General features: G+C 41.8%; 1 protein-coding gene across 1 annotated transcript in view; it reads left to right on the top strand.

Annotated features, from left to right (window-relative positions):
* ift172 (intraflagellar transport 172) overlaps positions 1–16244 on the top strand; it is a 36568-nt gene extending 20324 nt beyond the window's left edge. Inside the window, exons 25-48 of the mRNA XM_034527387.1 lie at positions 591–735; positions 1792–1881; positions 2974–3071; positions 3319–3454; positions 5337–5453; positions 5904–6046; positions 6501–6594; positions 7530–7594; positions 7834–8014; positions 8142–8251; positions 9264–9393; positions 10419–10517; positions 10640–10749; positions 10977–11040; positions 11440–11526; positions 11756–11872; positions 12370–12480; positions 12630–12749; positions 12967–13062; positions 13786–13845; positions 13959–14057; positions 14689–14842; positions 14918–15009; positions 15429–16244. Of these exons, the coding sequence (XP_034383278.1) occupies positions 591–735; positions 1792–1881; positions 2974–3071; positions 3319–3454; positions 5337–5453; positions 5904–6046; positions 6501–6594; positions 7530–7594; positions 7834–8014; positions 8142–8251; positions 9264–9393; positions 10419–10517; positions 10640–10749; positions 10977–11040; positions 11440–11526; positions 11756–11872; positions 12370–12480; positions 12630–12749; positions 12967–13062; positions 13786–13845; positions 13959–14057; positions 14689–14842; positions 14918–15009; positions 15429–15518 (2608 nt within the window). The 3' untranslated portion in view covers positions 15519–16244. The remainder of the gene's footprint in view (positions 1–590; positions 736–1791; positions 1882–2973; positions 3072–3318; positions 3455–5336; positions 5454–5903; positions 6047–6500; positions 6595–7529; positions 7595–7833; positions 8015–8141; positions 8252–9263; positions 9394–10418; positions 10518–10639; positions 10750–10976; positions 11041–11439; positions 11527–11755; positions 11873–12369; positions 12481–12629; positions 12750–12966; positions 13063–13785; positions 13846–13958; positions 14058–14688; positions 14843–14917; positions 15010–15428) is intronic.
* The last annotated feature ends 915 nt before the right edge of the window (positions 16245–17159 follow it).

Raw genomic sequence — 17159 nt, 5'->3', positions numbered from 1 at the left:
ATTAGGCTGAGTTGTTGGAGCAACCCAAGATAAGATAAACATATATTGATCCTTGTTGCAGCAGCACAAGGACATACATAAATACAAGTGAGAATAGAAAGTCACAGAAATAAATAATAAGAGGTACATAAACTAAAATATGAATTGAACTAGAAAAGTGCACACAGTCGACGGCAGATCTTCCACAAGGTGTTTCTCCCCCCCCAAAAAACAAAGAGTGGAATCTCCTTCAGTTGTCTCTCCCCTCGCTCCCTGACAGTTAAGATGGTGGTGAAGATGAGATTACACGGGATTCAGTCCAAACTGATTTTGCCAAACTCTAATGAATCATACATAATATGTTGAAGTTACAGTACTGTGATTTAAGCACAGCAGAGTGTGAGCTGTGTACGTTAGGCTAATACATGATATGATTAAGTAATGACACTCAGTGTTTGTCTGTATTGGTAGAATAGAATACAGTGCAAGAATCATAACATAGTATAATATTATACATTATGGTGGAAGTTTATGAAGTATAGTATAAATAGACATGGTAGAAGGTGCAACACTTAAGTTGTCTCGGTTGTCTTTCTCTGTTCTACCCGTAGCTGCTCGCTTAAGGCCATCGAGGCGGCCATCGCGGCTCGTCAGTGGAAGAAAGCCGTCCACATCCTGGAGTTGCAGGAGGATTCATCAGCCGGGAAGTACTACGTGAAGATAGCTCAGTACTACGCCTCCACGCAGGACTATGAGGTGAGAGAGGAGGGACGAGATGTGAGCTACTTTTGTGGTCCGGCGAGTTTCGTTTTGCTCCCTGAGGCAGTGACATTTTGCCACCAGCAATTCATTTCTGCACACACACACACACACACACACACACAGACACACACACACACCTTGCACACATTTCAAGCATAAAGTCATAGGCCCAGGATCAGCTTTAACTCGGTCTCCATGAAGCAGAGTGGGCTGTGTTTGCTCGAGGGGGCTTTGGCAGTTGTGACAAGTTTGATTGTTTTAGTAGTTGCCAGAAATAAAGTTTAAAAGAAGAGTAGAAAGAAACAATCTGGTATAAATACAAAGAAAAGAGGAAAGGAAGAGATACGACGGTCCTGATGACGATGCTGATGATGATGATGGTGGCGGCGGCGAGGCGCAGCGCAGCGCGCTCTGCTCATTCTGATGAGCTCAGCTGAGCCAAACAGCCTCCACAGACTGTCAACCTCTGAAAATAGCCGGCCATTTCAGTCTGTTTGCTCTGTGGGCACATTCACAGAAAGTAATTAAGATAACAGGCTCTTTGCTTTGCTGGAAGTTGCAGAGAAGTATAATTCAGTGCAAACTAAAACAATGGCGGAAGCTCACACCTGTGATGTCAATGCAAAAGTTATCGCAAAAAAAGAAAACAGTGAATAAACGTTTTCTTTTAATCAGAGCGAGCACGCACAGACAATACATTGGCTTCATTGATGCTCGAGTTGGAAAAGGTTCAATGGAAAAAACTCTTTCCTTTACGCTGCAAAAATCTGGTCGTGGTGGATTGTTTTCCTTTTCCTTCTGTTCAATTTTTCTGAAGTACAGATAGCTGCTCCTAAATGAGCTTTATGTGTGTTTTTTGTGCTCCGTTTACCCTGCAGGAATAACATTCTAATATAGTGATATGCTGTGGATGTGTCAGGAAGTTAAAGATTTTTTGCAAGTGCATCCCAAACTAATGTCAAATATGAAACATCTACACAGAGCTCTTATGATATTCAGCCGACATTCTATATATGTTCTGACTGCATGTTGTGTGTTCACGGCCTGTAGGTGGCAGAGCAACTGTTCGTGAAAGGAGGTCACATCAAGGATGCTATAGACATGTACACTACAGCAGGGCGCTGGGAGGAGGCTCATAAGGTTAGTATGGACACAGACTACCAGACCAGTGTGTACAAGAGAGACATATTTGGATAATTCAGGCAAAAACACAGTATCAGTAACATTTGAATCAATATGTTCCGGTTTAAAAAAAGAAAAGAAAAATATATAGATAATATTAACCCTTTTAATGTCCTCACCAAGAAAAAAGTAATGGAAAAATAATTTCTTTGCATTTTTTTTATTCTTTGGAGCAGTAATAACAACAATCTCCCAACATTTAACATACCTCACAAATACAGGTGTAGTTACATATATACAAATACCAAAACAGTAGATTCAAACAAAGGGAACACTGCAGAACACCTCAAAACATTGCATTTATAACATTTTAGTCTCAACGCTCCTCAACTGTGCATTAGCTCCATTTTATTGCTCATGGTATGCTACAAAGCATTACTGATTTGCATTCAAACACAGGAACACGTTGCACTTCTGACATTTCCATCTCGACACACCCTTTGGACACAGGTTACACCTCACACGCTTATCCCAGTGAAGGGGCCAATGTCCACAGTTGTCATAACGCACATCTGGTTTTGGTACAAAAAAATTAAATTTATTAGCTTAGAATTACTACTTTTACCATAAAATGATAAATCAACCGTTCGGTAACAACTATTTTGTAGGAAAGAAATCGTTGAAGTCGAATAAATTCACTTACCTTTGAAATGTTCACCAAATAGTGGCCACATGTCTGGAGGCCAGCTGACTTCCTGTGAAGAAGCTAGCTGAGAAGGCATAAGTTACTTCTTAAAGACACAGTGACATCTAGTAGATTTTTTTACAATGAGGTACCTCAACCAAGTAGTAGAGATGGCTCATTCAGGTTAAGTTAAGATCAATACGTTTTTCAATGAGATATAGTGACTCAAAATGTGCTCTACCAAAATGTAGAGCAGGCAGTTAAAGGGTTAAGATATACATTTAATACTATTCATAATAAAAACAAACTGATTTTACAGGATACTAATGAATATTTGAGGGATAGGAAGATGTTCTGTCCCCTGATGTTGGTGTAGATATGAAACAAAAAAGCCATGGTCATGTTTTGGTGCATTTTGCCTGCAGTTGGCCGTGGAGTGTATGACAGAAGAGGAGGTCATGGCTCTGTACATCAGCAGAGCTCAGGAGCTGGAGAGAGATGGGAAATTCAAGGAGGCTGAGAGGTAAATGGCGATTTATTTATAGGGATTTCTTGCATCATCGGCCGCTGGGTGCATGAAATTGGAATGAGTCAAAGCGACGTGAGCATGTTTGAAGTAATTACAGCACCAAAAATAAGGACTGGTCACACTGATGGACTCTTTATTATGCCTTGACTCGAACATACCCCCCCCACCCCAAAAAAAACTGTTCAGTTTCTATAGTTGTCTATTCGTGTGTGTGTGTGTGTGTTTGTGCGTCTGCCCGCAGGCTATTTGCCACAGTGAAGCAGCCTGACCTCGCCATAACCATGTACAAGAAGAACCGGATGTTTGATGATGTCATTCGCCTGGTGGCCAAACATCACCCCGACCTGCTCTCAGAGACCCACCTGCACCTGGCCAAGGTACGTCAGCGTAATGTGATGGAGTTTCAACATGAGGCGAGGCACCAGCAGTTGAAGCTGGTGCCTCGCCTCGTATTTATTATTTTCACGATAATCAGACTGAATTGAACAGAGAATAGGGGCCATTGTAAGGACAAGAACAAATATAATTACAGACTTGGGGAAGGGGGTAAATATTTTACCTCGCAGGGCACCTGGATATTCTCGCAATGGAACGAGATCACGTGGGCATTGCGGGATCACATGTCACATCACATTTCATTCTAAACCACAATAGCTGCTCTTAGAGAGGTTAGCGTAGAGGCTGAAATAGCATCAGTTTGATCAGAACTGGAGAGTACTTCCTCATTGAAAGCTTTTCTCGATGGAAAAGATGTTTTTTGCTGGCTTCGGCAATAGTTTGATTGACAGATGGTTCATCCCATCACTGGCCAAGTCTGCTTCACGGCTCCTCAGATGGTTCTGTGTAACAAACCATCTGGTGTGGGTCAGGTTGGGTAAAAATGATGCATACAAATGTATGAGAATTCTCTGAGATCAAAGTTGAACATTTTTCGAGACAAAATCTCACAAATGAGAAACAAACTCTGATGTTCTCTGAGATTACCAGAGGATTTATAATTAGTGTGAGTTCTCTAGCACCACGTAGTTGACACGGGAGGTGGAAAGAAATGTGCACGGGTAGGGGCGAGGGCTCGTTCATCACACTTGCAGCTTTAATTGTGGTTTCTCTTCTCTCGCCTAGTAATCAGTAATAAACGAGGGTCCCATGGTTGTCATTGTTTATCCCTTGGTTGGTGTCATTATTGCGCTGCTCAGCACCCTCATCAGAAATGGATGAGGTTTCCTATCTGAAAAGCTCTCATACGCTCCAGTTCTGTCACCCTTACAACTTAACCACACTCTGTTTCTTATGTAACAGCAGACAAATGTTCACAGTTTTGTGGTTGTCCAATTCTCATTTGAGAATTACCCTGCGGGGCTTTAAACTCTTCTAATAATTAGAAATGTCTCTAACTCTGAATTCTGCTTTGAATTCAGAAAAAGAAGCCCATGAGGCAAAACCTTTTTTTTTATTCTATTTTTTTATGCACACATAAATTGAATTACACACACATATCTAATTGTATAACGTCTTGCAGTGGTGGAGTAGGTACTGAAACCTTTTACTGAGAGTTACTACAAGGAGCTTTGAACTGGTTATGTAACAGTCTCCATGTAATGTGGATGCCTCCGGATGACCTACATAAGCAAACAAGACCATGAGTGAGAATATTGGCTATGCATATGTAGTTGTTATTATTATTGCCTGTCATCGGGACTAATTCCCTGCAAAGGTGACCCAGGCCGTACTATTGGGCCCGCTGGATGCAAGGGAGGCACAGGAGAACCAGAACCAGGACTGAGCGGGCAAGACTGCCAGACCCTGCTGCAGTAAAATAAGAGGTTTCCTAAAGGGACTCTGCTGCTCGGGAACACCGGGACTGTCAAAATCCACACAAAATTAAAGTTCCCCGTAGTACTTTAAGTACAGTACTTGAGTAAATGCACTTAGTCACATTGCACCACTGACCTTTTCGGTGTGTCCAGATATGCTCTGAGACTTCAAGTCCTTTTAAGCTCCTGATAGTTGCATCAAAGAAGATTTCAAAGAAAGAGTTTCATCATTAAATTGTTAAGTTAGTTTTTCTTGCTTTTGTCAGTGTTTCTTTGTTGTTGTTGCTGTGTCACAAAAACTGTACAGCTGAAGGGGACATGAATTATACTCATCAGCATTTATGTATCAGATTAGTACTTACATATATGCACTTTAATCCATTTTCTTTGTCTAACTGTCCCTGCATGTTCTGTTCATGTGCATGGCATGGATGTTCTTTTGTAGGAGTTGGAGGCTGAATCCAGGTTCTCAGAGGCAGAGTACCACTTCATTGCGGCTGAAGAGTGGAAAGCCGCGGTCCACATGTACAGAGTCAACGATATGTGGGAGGATGCATACAGGGTGACTTTTTGATATCGCTATATTATACCGTGTTTTGTAGCGAATGTCTAAATTGTATTTAACTTGTCTTCCTGTGTAGCGCTCAAAGTCGTAATTGCTGACAAATACAGCACATTAATAAACACTTAAAATGTCCTTATCGCTGCGTTAGCTACATTATTTTGTGTCATAAGCCATTCATTCAATACGTATGTTCAGCTTATGAATGCTTAATAGGAAGACTCAAAGTAAATTGCGATTAGACTTCATGTGCACGGCATCATTACGAGCGTGTGCTTCCCCGTCGACAGTGTTTATTGCTGCTGCTGCTTTGGGAGCCCAGTGCAACTTTACAGCTTGCCTCAAATGTTTTTCTCTGGGATTATCTGTGGCGTGGGTGTGGGGGAGCCACACTGCCGCAAGACCCCTATAGTGATGTATATGCGCCAAATATATCTGTGCGTGTGTCAGGTGGCGAAGAGCCACGGAGGGGCCGGAGCCCAGAAGCAGGTGGCCTACCTGTGGGCTCGGAGCCTGGGAGGAGAGGCGGCCGTCAAGCTGCTCAACAAGTTCGGCCTCCTGGAGTACGCCATCGAGTTTGCTTCAAATAACTTGTGAGCTGCACCGCGACACATGGACACAACGTGCACTGTGGTTCATTTTAATTTACTGAAGCCCGTTCCCGCCAAGTAATAATAATAATAATAATAATAACTTTATTTATATAGCACCTTTTTAAGTGAGGGGGAAAAAAAGGCTCTAAGTCATTGTAATGAGAATTTTTCTCAAATTAACAAGTATCTCAAAAATGAGTCAGTATCTCAAAAATAATTACTTAGTATCGCAAAAATAAAAATGTAATGACTATTACTCATTATATTTAGATACTAACTCATTATTTTGAGATATTTAAACTGACTTTCAGATTTTTGATTCATGACATTGTCAGGAATGGGCTTCCATACCTCTTGTGACCTGTTAAAAAAATAAAATAAAAGAAGTAAACTTTTCCAAAGTGGTCGTATTGTGAAACCTGACTTGATTTCTTGCTCTTTATTTACTCCCCAGCTCATTTGACTTTGCCTTTGATTTGGCTCGTCTTTCCAGTAAGGAAAAGCTTCCTGAGATCCACCTTAAACAAGCCATCTACCTGGAAGATGAGGTAAATCTGTCCCTGCTGCAGCCAATCTGCTGCCCATGATGTTCCTCCATATGATACTCATTGACAAACCAGTGTTCTTTTGTTTTAGTTTTTTTAACTCTCACCTCCACACACCACATTATCTCAAAAAGCATATTACCTCCTGCTGCAAAACTGGCTGGCTGCTGCAGTGAGAAGGCCTATCTTTATTATTATGAGACATGCAAATGGCTCATACAGACTTTATAATTGTTCAGCCTCTCTTTATTGGTGTAGTCGTTACGCATCTCTCCGTGGTTTTGTATCTCTCCCTGGTCCTTTTGTGTCTCTTTGTGGTTGCTTTGTCTTTCTGTAGGTCTTTTTTGTTTGTATTTCTCCCTTTTTTGTTTTCGATTTGAGTCTTTTTTTGTTGTTGCTTTGTGTCTCTTTGTGGTCATTTTGTGCCTCTTTCGTAGTCGTCGTGAGTCTCTTCGTGCTCTCTTTTGCATCTCTTTTGGAGTTGTTGTGGTCTTTTTGTAATTGTTTTCCTCTTCATGGTTTGTATGTGCCTTTTGGAGTGGCATTTTGTCGGTGAAGTGCTGACACTGACAGTGAAGCCAGTGCCCGGTTGGCCTGTTCAGTAATCCATCCATGATTCGGTCCATCATTCCTAACGCTTATGAAATGATTCCAAGCTTGTAAACATGTGAATTACCCTTTAATCTGCATACATAATTGTATATGATACTCGGCTCCCATCAGAAGGAATCTTTCCACCAAGTTCAACAAGATACATTTTCATAACATCCTAAAAAGCAGCCCAACAACCTTGTTATAAGTCCTGTCAATTTGATCATCGGACTGCTAATAATTGTAAATATAGTGTTGGCTCATACTTCCCGTCACTGAGAAGGTTCTAGACTGCATGTCAAGAACAGTAAGTAGTGCTTACTTCTGATGTTTCTGATCATCTTCAGGGCAAGTTTCCAGAGGCCGAGGTTGAGTTCATCAAAGCAGGAAGACCCAAAGAAGCCGTGCTCATGTGAGTTCATGTCTCTGTGTCTTGCTGTAAGAGTTGGTGGCAGATTTAAATCTACTTGCAGATCAGTGGCGCAATGTAACTAAGTACATTTATTTGCACTTGTATTTTGTTCACCTTCTGTTACTTTTACTACATTTTAATGGAAAATGCAACACTTTTCATGTTCCATGTCTACACTCTGGATTTGAACTTCTTCAAATAACTTTTTTTGGGGCATGTGTGTGTGTGAACTGCTCCAGGTATGTCCACAACAAGGACTGGGCCAGTGCGCAGCGGGTGGCTGAGGGCCACGATCCAGAGACTGTTGCTGAGATCCTGGTCGGCCAAGCCAAGTTCTGCTTTGAACAGAAAGAATTCCAGAAGGCTGAAGCCTTCCTGCTCCGAGCCCAGAGACCCGAACTGGCTGTTAAATATTACAAGGTAGCGATACGAGCCAAACTGCCTCCCAGAGTTGAACAATTTGGTCAGACTGGTTGTAGACTTTAACCATCCAACCTTTGGTCAGTTATTCTTTTATTCATTCCATATTTGTTGTTGTTTTTATCAGGATGCAGACTTGTGGAGCGATGCCATGCGGATCTGTAAGGAGTATCTCCCCAACAAGCTCTCCATGCTCCAAGAGGAGTACGAGAAGGAGACCTCCAAGAAGGGAATACGGTGAGATTAAGACCAAAACATATATAAGAGATCCATGGGCCTCATTTCTTGTCATTGACTCCCTCGTCGTCCAGGGAGCCTGACACTGTAAGAAACAATGATGATAATTTAAAAAAATCACTGAATGTCTGTAGTTACAACAGCAGCAGATCCCAAAAGCCTTGTTAACAGGACTTGTAATTATGGGTAGGCGGTTCGGTATTTGCAGGACATTATTTCAAGAGCTTGTGTTAGATTTAGTTGACCTTTCATGTTATGTTATTAAGAAACCTCTTAAAAGCCAGAGGGAAACCACAAACCCCACTACGAACATTTCACAGACCCCCTCCCCTCCTCCCCCAGTATAATCTATGCACAAAGAGTCAGTTTGATGCTTTATTAAAACCCAGCTCATGTTCTATCCCACATTGAGACTACCAACAAGGAATAGCTCGTTAGCCAGCGGACCAGCAGCATGCCGCTCTCGTCCTCCTCCCGTCGCTTCTCCCTCTTTAATGACTTGTGGGAGGAAACATCAAAAGTTACCAATGGAAACGGGCGAGGAAGTGAGGGTTGAAGTTAGAAAACACTGAATTATTGCTGCAGAGCTTCCAGCTCTGGCTCCAGATAAGCGCAAGGCTTCACAGGCATCTGCAAACCACGATAAAATTGTAGATCGACACCTTTTTTTTTTTTTTTTTTTAAAGAAACTTAATGAAGAGCACGGAGACGAAAAAGCGGGAGATGACGAACAATGGAAAGGGTGAACTGTGGAAATGTGTTTTCTCTATGATGGCAGGGAGATTTTACAATCTCAAAGATCTCTCTCCGGAGGCACCGATGGCCGTTATTATTACTTAATATCGACGATGTTGCTAATTGGCTCATATATCAAGAGCCTGATGTGTTTTTAATAGTGCCTTGTTGTGTATTTGACTTTGTGCTAATGTGAATATGAAAATGTACCTCAAATGAGATGCGTTGGTTTTATGAGTCTGTCTGTGTGTGTGTGTGTGTGTGTTTGTTGCTTCAGGGGAGTGGAGGGCCTGCTGGAACAGGCCAAGGAGTGGGAGCAGTCCGGCGAACACTCCCGGGCCGTGGAGTGTTACCTGAAGGTGAAGGACGACTCCAACACTGCCCTGATGGAGAAGTGCTGGATGAAGGTAAAAGATCCAGTCAGCACAAATACAGTTTCCTTTACTGACATGTTGGGCTGAGCATTAATCTCTCAGTACTTTGATAGTCGGTTAATGGTCTGAGACGGTGGCTCCAAAGCAGGGGGTCGAGGTCAATCTAAGGGGTCGTCCAATAATTCACACCACAAGATTAAAAACGTATATGCAACGGAAATGTATATTATCGAGAGACAAATGGCTTCAATTTAAGGAGTCACAGGCCATAAATGTTATGCAGCATCGGTTAAAGTTATTTATCAACTATTCTCTGGAGCCACCTTGTTTGATGTTATTTCCTCTGAATTAAATTATATTCTTAACTGCATTCATTTGGATTGTTGGTCAGACAAAAATAGTCAATCTGAAAATGGGAAATTGTGATTCTTTGACATTTGATTGTCTCAATGGTTTGATTGAACACCATATTTTTGTGAACATTTAAATTATTTTTACCTGCAGCTCAGATTCAACAATATTGAAAATGTAACTACAGTTCCATAGAAAAAAGAAAACTAATAAGTCTTAATTATATATATTTTTAAACACAGGAAGTCTTGCTAAAAACATTGCAGCGGTTGAATGAAAGAACGGATGCGATATGGCAGCCAGCGTGAGGCTGGTGGAAGTGAAAAAGGCCACCGTGTCAACAACATCAATAGATTCCCTTGTTATTGACGAGAGTGCTATGGAGATCGGAATATTGAAAAGAAGGTCGCGCATAGATCAATAGCTGTTTTTTTCCCCGTTTTTTTTCTTCATTTATAGAGTTTGATTAACCAGTGTGAGAAAAAGAAAGAAAAGAACGTTTGGTGTCCCGGTGGTGTTCGAGGTTCCGGTCAACACAATCAATATGTGGCTTTCTGTGGAAAGACTAAATAAGCGCATTCGATTTTATTACGTTTGTCAAACAAAAGAAAATTACAAACATTCTCCAGTTCCAGCTCATTAAAAAAACACACACAAATGTGTGTTTGTGTGTGTGTGTGTGTGTGTGCGTGTGTGTGTGTTTCCAGGCAGCAGAGTTGTCCATCAAGTTCCTCAGCGGAGACCGAGCGGTGGAGGTGATCCAGGTGGTCGGACCTCGACTCTCGCAGCTGAAGAAGTACAACGCTGTGAGTGAACGCGCCTCTTGACGACGAGTGTTGAACCTCCGTTGCTCTGTACGTGCTCGTTTTAGCTTTGAGTGTTTTCAATTTTGCCCAATTTCTCTCCCGTTGGTGTCCTCGTGCTCAAGGCTGCTGAGCTTTACCTGAACATGAACCTCATCAAGGAGGCGGTCGATGTCTTCATCGAGGGCGAGGAATGGAACAAAGCCAAGAGAGTCGCCAAGGAGCTGGAGCCCAGGTCTAAAGACACACACACACACAGTGCATCAATGGTGGAATATGACCAAGTACATTTACTATATAGCATATTTTTTTCACAGGCACACTAGCGTGTGTATTTTCAACGGGATAACACCTCACTTAGACTCACCTCACGAAACATTACCTCTTAAAAATACATGGGAATACTGGAGTTCTCCTCTAACGTCTCAACCCTGTATCTGATTTATCTGATCTCTTCGGCAGGTACGAGGACTATGTGGACCAGAAATACAAGGAGCACCTCAAGAACCAAGGCAAAGTTGACTCTGTACGTACAACTACACACTCTGTTACACACTGGATCCAACGAGTACGCTTTTGTTGAGGAAATATTGCCATATTATCAGTCTAATGCTCTAGGTTTGGGCCTAACTGTCAGCTAAATACGAGACATCCTTTACTCGCACATCCTTTAATAAACGGATATGAAATATGTTTAAAAGAAACTGAAACTGACTCCTTTTGCCCATTTCATCCCCGTCGTTTAAGGCCTCGGAACAAGAGTTTTTTTGTGTCCGTTTACATTGTTTCTGATTGCTCAATCATAAATAATGAATCAGTATTTTGATTAAACGTGAAATTCCTAAAGTTTAAATTGTACTTCTTTGAACAAAGCCGTATAGAAAATGTCGCAATTATTTGTAATTGTTTGTGTTTCTGTATGTAGCTGGTGGGCGTGGATGTCATGGCCGCTCTGGACATGTATGCAGAGCGAGGCCAGTGGGAGAAATGTCTGGCGACGGCATCTAAACAGGTACCGGATGCACGATCTGACATCACTCTTCAAGGTTTGAGCCGCTGTGCGTGAAGTTTGGATTAACGGACGTGGCATTGAGTTAAAGTTAGGCTCACTGTAACCAAACCTTCCATTCGTAGTTCAGCTGGATGTTTGTAAAGTTGTCCTTGAATTCAATTTTTTTTTTTTTTAAAACACACAACAGTGGTTGTCAGAGTTCCTCATCATCCCTGTTGTGTTTTGTCAGAACTTTAAGATCCTCCAAAAGTACGTCGCTCTGTACGCTACACACCTCATCAAGGAGGGAGAGGCTCCGAAGGCTCTGCAGCTCTACGTTCAGCATGGAGCACCACCCAACCCTCAGGTACAGTGTACACACACACACACACACACACACACACACACACACACACACACACACACACACACACACACACACACACACACACACACACACACACACACACACACACACACACACACACGTAGCTCCGACAGAGAGCTCCAATGAGGGATGTATTTTTCATGCTTCCTGTTTTGCCGCCAGAGCAGCCTGAATATCCTAACACCTGGATTGAGTTGTGTTCTGGAAACACACCTTGAGCCTCAGTCAATGTCAGCCTTCCTTCATGAATGCCACGTCATTATCACCAGACGGTAACATGGGTTGCCTTTTGTAATTAGAATAGTTTTAAATGTGGCTAAATAATTCCCAGTTTTCTGTGTTTTTTGGGATACAAAGTAGAGCTACAACCTCACCACCTCTTGTTTCCTGTCTTATGATACAAACAGAAAGCATCAATGGAAGGTCCCACCAATAACTCCGTTGGATCCCCCCCTCTTTCTTTTTCCTACTCCCAGAACTTTAACATCTACAAGCGACTGTTCCTGGACCTGATTAACCTCCCCGACACTGATGGACCAGAGTCTTACCGGATGTGGGCCGACCTCCGCGACTTCCTGCTGCAGCTGGTAAATGACAACAGAAAATCGTTTTCCTGCAAATTTCCATGATGTGAACTTCCTGATATTTTACAACTGTTCCTTTTTACTGTAGTTCCACTTTTTGTGATGCTTGTGCCTGTGTGTGTGTGTGTGTGCGTGTGTGTGTGTGATTTCAGTGTGAGAACATGTCCCGGTCGGCCGAGGCCAACTCTCCAGCTCATGAAAACTTTGAGCAGATGCTGCTGATCGCTCACTACTACGCCACAAGGTCCGCCTCAAAAGGAGTCTCGCAGCTGGTACGCGAAACACAGAAAGAGAGCATCACAGAAGGCTTTTTCTTGTTTTTAGATTATAAATTAAGGGCCTACATTCCAATTCCAATAAGTGGTTTTGTTCCAAAACAAACTCAAACCTGGAAGATTTTAACTAGAGCTTAACTCTTTAAACGCAGTTTGACAGTTTGACTTGTTTTCGTGCTTATTCTGAAATCAAAAAGCTTCTCTCCCGCTGCAGGTCAGTCTTCCAGCCAAGCTGTCCGTGTCTCTGCTGCGCCACACCGAGCTCGTTCCTGCAGACAAGGCCTTCTACGAGGCCGGCCTGGCCTGCAGGGTGAGTCCACCCACGAGAGAGGAGCGTCGTTCTGATAAAGCCCATGTGCGCTGCTATTAAATGCTCTTTTCAGTTCATTAAGTGATGAGAAGTGGATTTTTTTAGTCGATTTACTTTTAGAGATACGTGGTTCTCGCATGACAATGACGCTACAAACATGTGATGATGATGATTAAACTAGGCAACACAATGTAAAGGACCTGAAACATCTACAGCAGTATATGTGCAACATACACATGAATGCAGCGGGAATATGAATCCAGAAACATCATATATATGATTGTAAAACACTGACGGGGAACATTTCACTCCACAGTGAACATTGTGCTCATAATGTTTGCATACTTTTTACTTATGAACGGTTTTGAATGCAGGACTTTGACTTCTAGTGGAATATTTCACAGTGCGGTATTAGTACTTTTACTTAAGTAAAGGATCGGAATACCTTTTCCACCGCTGCTAAAAATAAAAGAATTCACTCTGATACACTCCTATCAATGGAAAAAACTGTCCAATTCCCAGATATCATGCAAATTCCCCACAAAAGGAATGGCACAATATATATATTCAACCTGACTGATCCGTTTGGGCAAACGGGGGTAAAACTTGAACCTTTCTTTCTGAGAAACATTTGTTCTCAAAGACCTTCCCTTTTGCTCTGACTGATGCATGAACCTGTGCACCAGATTAACTTCATATAACTTATTTTTTGTAACCTGGCAGGCTGTTGGCTGGGAGAACATGGCCTTCATCTTCCTCAACCACTTCCTGGATCTGTGTGATGTGAGTAAACGGCCGTAACTCAACTGGAAGACGAATGCTTTCCCAACGTTATCAGACAGTTTGATCCTGGATCTGTCGTTCGTGTTAATTGGGACGTTTTTTTTTGTCTCCAGGCGGTTGACGAGGGGACGCTGGAGGCTCTGGACCACTCCGACTTCATGGACACCGACATTCCCTTCGAGGTTCCGGTTCCCGCCAAACTCTGTGTCACCGTAAGACATCGAGACCTCCCACTGGACACGCTGTGGTCCGACTGATGAATGGTGCTGCGTTACGAATCAGATCTGGGGAAAGGTTACGATCAATGGAGCTTGATCAGGAACAATAACATATGTAAAGTAGAGAGTAATAGGAATGATATTCAATAGTGGCAGCTAAAGAGCGGCCCGTGGGCCAAATCCGACCCTCTAACAGGTATATTTGGCCCATGACGAAAACAGACTTTTTTACTTTTAAAGCTTAATTTATGAGATTTTTCGTAACATGTAACAGGAATGTAAGGGTTGTGTAAATTCCAATAAATATGACCTGGCTGGGCAGCCATAAAAGATGTAGGACGCTTTGTGATTATATGAGTGGATAACAATAATAACGCGCCTGTTGTATCCGCCTTGCTCTCGAACTAGCAGCAAACTGCTCAGTCCATAGTTTGAGTGACACACACTAAACTCCTGTTTTCCAGGATAAATTGGAACGCTTGCTTCGCTTCAGCTCAGATGCTGCGTCTTCGCCCGCCGCCATCAGAGCAGCTTTCAACAGAGATGCGTCACTCCTGAGCTACTTCAATCAGCAGCTCTGGAATGAAAACTAGGTGTTTAATTAATGTTTGTCTGTGTGCGACAGGACGCCCAGAGGGAGCAGATCCGTGACTGGGTGCTGATGGTGTCCATGGACAATCGGTTGGAGCAGGTTCTGCCGCGTGACGAGAGGAACTCGTACGAAGCCTCGCTGGTGGCCGCCAACACCGGCCTCCGCTCTCTGCCCTGTGTCCTCACAGGTAACACACACACACATACACACACACACACATAATAGAGTCTAGTCCCTCACTCTGTGCTGTTCCTTCCTCCAGGCTACCCGGTGCTGAGAGATAAGATTGAGTTCTCGTCCGTGGGGCATGTCGCCAACAAGAAAGACTGGAACACATTCCTCGTGGCCACAAAGGTGAGACACACCGGTCCGTCCGGTCGTGGAATGGACACTGACTCGAGTATTGTACTTACTGTACTGTCTTTTCTTTTCATGCGACTCAATCCACTACAAATTATTTAACAGCTTTAATTCATTTACAAAAACACACAAAGCGCTTCTAGAATATCAGTTCATTATGAATCAAACAAATTAAATAGCAACTGAAACAGTTAATTGGTTGATTATGTAATTGTGACGACATTTCCCACTAGTTTTACAAACCAAACAATCACTAAATGGAGGAAATAATTAGCAGATTAATCCATAATAATACAAATAATCATTAGTTAATAGTTCAACAGTAACTACAACAGTAGTCATTATCTCACGTCTGGGACAGCGTATGTTGACTATGTTTTGACATTGGTTTTATGTCCCTCTTCCACTTGCAGACCACTCACAGTTCAGAGTGTCAGGACGTCCTCAAGTTCATCAGCAAGTGGTGTGGCGGCCTGCCGGCGTCTGGATTCTCCTTCCACTGACACACACACACACACACACACACACACACTCCACGCTGCTATTTATCTTTTTGTTACACTCTTCCATCTTTGCTGTTCATCTGTCCAAAAAAACATTTGTTTTTGTTTTTTTCAAATGACTAGCCACCATCTATATACTATATATATATTTATTCAACTGTAAATATGGCGGTTAAAATGCCGTTTCAAAAGCTTCTCGGCACTTCCAGGAATGCAGACTCGTGGAAAATAACGTAATCCCTTTGTTTTTTTAGAATTTTAGTCACATGTGAAGCAATTCAATCTGGGGAAAAAAGATCAGAATCAGCTCTAAAACCAGCCACATGTTCTAATATGAACCCTTATGAGGATGACAAGACACACAAACCCACTCACTTCCTGCACTCCCTTTGAGCCGTCACCATGACAACACATTCCTTCCCTCTGCTGTATCATCTGTCTTTTCCTCTCTACAGAATGACTTTGTCTCAGGATGGCATCGCTGAATAAAAGCCAAATGTTTCTGTCAGATTAGAACAAAATAGTTTTGAGGCGAGAAGATGTTTACGATACTTTGAAATGGTACCCAGCTAACAGTGAGAGCGACTATTTCATGTCTGAAATTAGCTGTTTTTTCTGTGTGTGCTTAAGTGGCCGGTATCTCTGGCAATGCCTTTATTGTGTCTTTGATATGGAATGTATTTTGTTTAATAAAGTGAAATAAAAGATAGTTTTAATCCCTTTTCATTGGGTCCCGTTCGTTCATCTTGGGATGTTTGTTCAGATGGTAACGCAGTGGTTTGTAGGTCAAGAAACTTAAAGCTACAATCTCGAAGCTATCAGTTTTCCTTGGCGACGCCCATGGCGATAAATGGTATTGCAGGTGTGTTTTCAGAGCTCACTTCCCAGAGAGGGCAGGTTTTAGGCCAGAGGCCCAATCTCCTTTGTGTCACCTCATTCGGGAATAGATAGTGATTTATAATTATTATTTTATTCAAATAAAGCTGTGTAAATGTTTAAATGAGTTTGCAGTAAATATATATATATATATATATATATATATATATTATTAAGAATCAGGCTCAAATTGTATTTGTATTTTGTGTTTATTTTTACAGTACAAATACAATTAATACATATATACAGAGTTATACAAAAGACTAGAGAAATTAAGAAATAATTTCATCTGAGTCATACAGAAAAACAGCAACAACATTACTTTATTTATAAAATTCACAAAGAAATTGTTCTGGCAGTTCAAATAACATCTAAATAGACATGAAGTCCTGTCTTTTAACCTCACTCATTGTGGTTGTACATACATACACATATATATATATATATATATATATATATATATATATATATATATATATATATATATATATATATATATATATATATGTATATATATAGAAAATGCATTAGTAAGTGATAACTCCGGAGGATTGATGCTCTGCTGCTGGCTCCATGTCTCATACTCACCTACACTGTTCCAGCCGAGAATAGACCGTTTACTGAGCTCAGCCCACATATGAGTGTTTTATATCCACATTCATATTACTGCAGACATGCTGAGACATCTGTCACAGGAGAACGTATTAGAGTACAGTTATTGTATTAGGAAGGTAACGAAGATAATCTCAGGAGACGTCGGGACAA

The sequence above is a fragment of the Cyclopterus lumpus genome, chromosome 24, assembly GCF_009769545.1.
Source record: "Cyclopterus lumpus isolate fCycLum1 chromosome 24, fCycLum1.pri, whole genome shotgun sequence".
Taxonomy (NCBI): domain Eukaryota; kingdom Metazoa; phylum Chordata; class Actinopteri; order Perciformes; family Cyclopteridae; genus Cyclopterus; species Cyclopterus lumpus.
This window is presented reverse-complemented; position numbering and strand designations above follow the sequence as displayed.